The sequence below is a fragment of the Glycine max genome, chromosome 20, assembly GCF_000004515.6.
Source record: "Glycine max cultivar Williams 82 chromosome 20, Glycine_max_v4.0, whole genome shotgun sequence".
Lineage (NCBI taxonomy): Eukaryota > Viridiplantae > Streptophyta > Magnoliopsida > Fabales > Fabaceae > Glycine > Glycine max.
Genome location: NC_038256.2, coordinates 7,673,837 through 7,679,761, shown reverse-complemented (window position 1 = coordinate 7,679,761; position 5,925 = coordinate 7,673,837). Strand labels below are relative to the sequence as shown.

Sequence of the window (5,925 nt, the reverse complement as noted above, 5' to 3'; positions counted from 1 at the left end):
GTAAATGCGCAGTGTTAAAGAGAAAGTGTAGGTTTCCTATTTAGGAACCAGTGTTAAAGAGAAAGTGTAGGTTCTTATTTAGGAACCAGTGTTAAATTGTAGCGCAATATGTTGTACATGTTTAAGACACGAGTGTGAGGTCGTGGGTATTGTATAATTCACTAGCAGTGTCTGTGTGCTAAAATGATTTTAGGGGTTGGACCTGAATCAGGAGGGAGAGGCCCTGACGGACTCTTCGGAGTGTAGGCCTTGGGGGTCACCGGGTTTGAGTGCTCCTTTAAGCCTATGCTGATTCCATATGATTGGAGCATTCTCGCAAAACATCGTGACCCTGACTGGTCTCCCTATGATCTTACTTAGTGAGAGTGACCTGACAAACCCATTGTGTGGTGTGTCTTGTTATGTACTCCTAAGTGCCCCAGGGTGGTTTTTCACTGACATGATACCACATTGCATATAGGCTTGAGTCTTAGCATAACTGTCTCACGCGCTTGCTCATTGTTCATTATGAAATTGATGTGTTATTATGTCTTGATCGGAGTGTGTGATTCTTGTGTATTGTGATTGATGATTGAAAAGTGAATTTTGAATGACAAAGTGATGAAATAATGTGAGATATGCTAAGTAAATTATATTTGGCTACTATATGTTGTTTTGTTCCTCTCTAGTAGTTAGGAATGTGATAACTCACTCCCGGTTTGTTGTTTGTGTTTGGATCCTGTGATGATCTTGAACCTTGTGTTTGGGGGAGCAGATGGCTAGGTGAAGTGCTTAAAGGAACCTTGTGCTGAAGGATGTCGGGACACAATGCTCTGATAGGATGTGACAGTGGGGCATAAGTTTTATATTAATTGCATAATGTTAGTCTATTTTATTTTATCTCACTGATTTAACAAAATATTTTTTGTAAATTTTGACGGCCTTGTTTCGAGCCGAATATATTTTTTTATAAGTTTTAATTGATAATAGTGAAGTGAATGTGAACCTTTTACCCGTGTGAATTTGGTTACCGATATTTTTTATATATTTTATTTACTTATATGTCGGGGTAGAGGGTGTCACACAGGGTAAGGAAATTGCTCGCAGATTCTCGAATTGGCAAGCTCATCATAGGTAATATACATAGGTTGCAGGTTTCTAATTAGCATTTTAGGATAACTGTTTTTTCCCATTTTTGATTAATTAAAATCATTCAGATTGATAATTCGCATTTTCTGAATATGTTCATTAGGAAATTTATTGGTTGCAGGTTATGTGTTTGATCAAATGTCAAGATGATATTTTTGGGTATATTTTCTTATTTCTTATTGATATATTTGAGAGGTCTGGGTATATATGCTTTCTTCTCTGCATCACGGGTCTCCTCTTTTTGTTTGTTTTATAAATACTTCTATGGGATATTATGAACAACAGGGACACATAAAACATCTTTCTTCCTCTGCATGCTTTCTTATTATATATCCAACATAGTTTATCAATATCATGCATGCTCTGAGAGCCAACGTGGGGACCCTAATTTAGAAGCCAACGTGGGGAATCAGTTTGCTGACTTGATGGTCATTTCTGGAATTGCAGGGACTGTGTCACAGGTATTAATTACAAAGTAATATTTTAATTTAAATTGATTGTCCTTTTATCCTTTTATATATCTTCAATTTCTTTGAGTTTATATATCATGAATCAAAATATTAAACAACGATTGTCATAGCTTCTTCTTATGCCTATTTTGGCTCCTATTTTGGGCAAGACAAGACTACTCTCAGTTGGACTATTCTTCCATTGTGTACATGTAAGCACGTGTTTTCATAAAATCATAAAACTATATCTCTTTTATGAAATTCTAAATTATTAAATTGATGGGATGCAGATGTTCCTTTACAGCATGGCATGGTCCTCCTTGGTATGCCTTTAATTTGCTACTTTATTTATAATTACATAGGGCCATTGATATGCTGAGAAAGCTATATTTCCAGTTATCTGATTTTGTTTCATCTGTATTTGAGAATGCTGTAACGGTTTTCTATTTTATGGTCTACACATTCCTTTTATATTATTAATCAATCAACATGATTGTGTTTTATGGTATTTCATCATTTGGAAAAAGTTCAGTGACAAGTTTCCAGGGATCACCTGTACCTGCAGGACTAATGGAGGGTGGTCTGATTGATGTTCAACAATTTTCACTCAAAGCTTTGGTTTCAGAGACCCCACTTGGTCAGAGCCATGGTTTCTGATTCCAACACTTCCAGGATTCGATTTCACCTTTATCAATGTTGGATAATGAGAATCAAAGCGAAATCATCATTTCACTTGATCATATTCATGATTATGGGCACATGCATGCCAAGCTTGGAGTCATTTGTGACTTCCAGATACTGTCCATGAGATAATCTTTTATATTTCTGTTTTGGTTTATATATTGCTTTAATCCCCACTACCCAAAATTTTTAATCCATTATTGCATTGAAGTCAACTATTTTATTCAAAGTCTAACTGAACTAAACTTTGATCTGCTTCTTTTAAGAATAACAGGGAACATGTATACTGCTTTTGTGGTTTTTTAAGAAATTTATTGGGGTTATTTTTGCACTTGAATGATTTCTGCATTGACCATTTTGGCAGAGTAGTTGGAATTCATCTGATTGATGCGCCAGTTCTTCATCCTATAAGTGTCATTGCTCAATTTTGGCACCAAATACACTCATTTGATGGAACAATTAATCTCCCTGATTTCGGACAATTTTCTTGCTTCAGATGTCCGAAGGACTATTCAATTTTGTGATTGGCTGGACGTTCCTGTTTGTCCCTTTGCTGTTCACAGATCGCAACAATGATAGATATAAAGGGTCTCTAGATGTACTCTGGGGCCTGCAAATGTTCCTGACAAATAGTATGTTTGACAAATCTCTCTTGCATGATAAGTCTGTTGATTATCTTTTCATAGAATATCAACCTTCCAGTATATGAAAGAGATAAAATGCTTAAATCTCAACTTATTTTTCCTTTACAACTTCTTTTTGATGATGCCAGCGTTTTTGATCCCATACATGGCTATCCGATTGAATGATGCTGATGATGAGAGTGTTCCAAGAAAACTTTCACAGTTTGGCTCAGTGATGACAAATGGTGCTCCAATTGTTGGAGTGATTGGTGGGAGTGCATGCATTGTATCTCTATTGTGGGCTCTTTTTGGTCGAATGGATGCAAATTTTGGGGGCATAGCAGATAGATGGGACTACTTGGTGGGTTATCTTGGATCAGAAAGGCTGGCTTATGCTTTCATATGGGATATATGTCTTTACATAATTTTCCAGCCTTGGTTGATTGGAGACAACCTCCAGAATGTCCAAGAAAACAAGGTTTTTGTAGTGAAGTATCTTAGATATAACAAGATAGGTGATTCTTTATGCTGCTTTCCTTTCTGTTGTTGTCAGGTGGCTTCTATATATCTTCTATTTGCAATTTGCAGTGACAAATTTTTATTTATTTACATTAATGGATGGCCTTATTGTCTATGCTTCATTATTTTTAAATATTATTATTGTACACTAATTAGCCTTTTTGCATTTGCAAACAATCCTAGGTTATCGAACATTGGCTATTTGGATTTTGGAGTCTGAGTGGAGCGGCTGTTAGGTCCTTTATGTGCTGACTTCACATATCTATTATGAGCATTCCTTTTCAACACAAAATGCTCGAATATAAATGGTCTCTTTTCAGTTTCTTAATATATATATACATCACTTCATCCAAATCTAGCTAGAGGCAATAAACCATCTTACCAATGACAGAAACCACATTAAAATATGTAGACTTACATCCATTTCAATATTCATTTTGCAAAGCATTTTAAAATCTTCTTTCCCTTCACTTAATATTCATTCAAACTTCATCAGTTATCATCATCAAATTTAATGCAGGATACATTATACTTGGAGAACATAGAGGAAAGGGAAACTGGGGTTAAGCATAGAAAAGAGAGAGAGAGAAAAGAGAAAGAGGGTGAGGCATATTAATTTGTCAATTTGGGTTTGTAATAATGATGAATGGTGTTGTTGTTGTTGCAGATGGACAAGGCTTCGATTATTAAGGATGTTATTGATTACATCCAGCACTTGCACGAGCAAGAGAAGATTATCCAAGTTGAGAGATAATGGAACTTGAATCAGGGATGCCAAAAAAGAGTCCAAGTTATGATTTTTAGCAGGAACAACTTCCTATGGTTCTCAGGTCCAAGAATAAGAGAACAGAGCAGCTATATGATTGTTGTAAAAATTTAGGTGAATTAGATTTTGGGAGTGCAAATTGTTAACTAACTATATTCTCACATTGATAAATAATTAAATTTAGAGACTATAATATATTATAATGATATTGACTTAATTGTTGAGCTGACGATAATTGCAAATAAATTATTGTTTTAGGGTGGTTAGCAATGAACAACAAAGAGAATGTATTATCACTCTTTGCAAATTAATCACCTAAATATTAAGTAAAATCAAGATTGAAGGACTTGATTGTAAATGTGAGAAAAATTGAATATGACGTAATGCGATTGACAAATTGTATCGGATCTACTTTAGAGAGGAAGGAGGAAATTGTCCTCACCAATTTTTTATTTTTTCTTAATATAATATTTATGTGTAGTTATAAATTATCTGTATAATTTAAATTTTAGTTTAAAAAATAAGTTATAATATGATTTTTCTACCACTAATTTATATATGTGAGTTTTATCCCCGCAATTAAAATATTATGGATTTGTCACTGCTTGAGGTGTGTAATCACAAGTTTGATTTCAGATTTGTACATATAAAAAACTATTTATTTAAAGACATCAATCTCTTAAATAAACATTAGTTTCTAGAGACATTAGACTTTAATTTTTAGTCAAAAAATATTATATTCACTAAAAATATGTGAGAAAAAAATTAGGAAATTAATTTACATAGTTATTCTAAAAAACGTGAGAAAAAGTTTTTCTGATACATTGAATAGTGGAAAGATGATTATTCATTTTTGCTTCCCTATTTTGGGTGAATTTAGAGACTAAAGTGATAGAAAAAAAATGTAGATATCTTTTTGTTATTAATTCTAATGACTATTGATAGCGTCTTATATTTTCACTTTTCAAAGATCAAATTCATCATTTACCTTTTATCTATGAAAACTCATTTTGTAATCATTTCCATTAAAATTAAATAGTCTCTAATATCTATTTTAAGTTTATAACATATGAAGAAAATTCTTTGGGCAATTATTTATAACATTTTGCTTCTCAAGCAGTAGAAAAGAAGCACACTTTATTTTATTTTGATTGGTTCACTTCTTTTAATGGGTTCGAGTAACTAATGCACCTAAATCATTGTCCTTCTTTTAAGTTTGGCTTGAGACGTGGATAAACAACACTGGTGTGGATAAGCATTCTTTAGGGAAAATGGCATCAGTAAAGAGACAACTGAAAAAGTCAATCACATTTTAGTTTTGTGTGTTCCCCATGACCCCACATTATCTTCATAGATTTGGCTAACAATTTGTTGTCGTGGCATATACTATAAATTAACAGGTCAGCAAGAAATGTGAAAAATGTGGGGAAGCTACCTATTATACTAGACAGGTATCTTTAATGTAGATTTGCCAATTCAATTTGAAGCTCTTATTTAACAGTCTAAATTTATTTATTTTGATCATTCTAATTTCATATGAGATCAGCAGACAAAGGGCAAACTACTTTCTACACATGTACCAGCTGTGGTCATCAATCTCAGGAGAATTAGTGGTTTACTTTAAGGTTATGCTTAGTTTGGGAGAGAAAAGTGGAAGGAAAAAGAAAGATAAAGAGTGAAAACTGAGATGATTTTTTGGTAGGAGAGAAAATGAAAAGAAAGTTATTTTTCTTCTTCTTATTTGATTGTGTATAAAGGA

At 33.5% G+C, this 5,925-nt stretch overlaps 1 protein-coding gene across 6 annotated transcripts; it reads left to right on the top strand.

The window, feature by feature from the left end:
• Positions 1–1,443: 1,443 nt before the first annotated feature.
• LOC100788833 (uncharacterized) lies at positions 1,444–4,369 on the top strand. 6 transcript variants are annotated; one of them, XR_003265990.2, is made up of 6 exons: positions 1,444–1,589; positions 1,709–1,789; positions 1,868–1,900; positions 2,143–2,890; positions 3,031–3,708; positions 4,068–4,369. XR_003265990.2 is itself a non-coding variant. In XM_014772318.3 (3 exons), the coding sequence occupies exons 1-3, from the start codon at positions 2,755–2,757 to the stop codon at positions 3,634–3,636; spliced, it is 555 nt and encodes a 184-aa protein (XP_014627804.1). In that variant the 5' UTR covers positions 1,931–2,754; the 3' UTR covers positions 3,637–4,369. The 6 variants fall into 6 exon arrangements, 1 of the variants encoding a protein (XP_014627804.1); XR_005890202.1 differs by having other exon boundaries at positions 1,447–1,789; XR_005890203.1 differs by having other exon boundaries at positions 1,447–1,789; positions 2,124–2,890.
• The last annotated feature ends 1,556 nt before the right edge of the window (positions 4,370–5,925 follow it).

What these genes read in the sequence shown, in the direction of transcription:
- LOC100788833 (XM_014772318.3), top strand. Translation starts at nt 2,755, where the DNA reads ATGTCCGAAGGACTATTCAATTTTGTGATTGGCTGGACGTTCCTGTTT. An exon ending in GCAAATGTTCCTGACAAATA is followed by an intron (nt 2,891 to 3,030) that starts GTATGTTTGACA and finishes TGATGATGCCAG; the next exon opens with CGTTTTTGATCCCATACATG. An exon ending in TCTTAGATATAACAAGATAG is followed by an intron (nt 3,397 to 3,583) that starts GTGATTCTTTAT and finishes AAACAATCCTAG; the next exon opens with GTTATCGAACATTGGCTATT.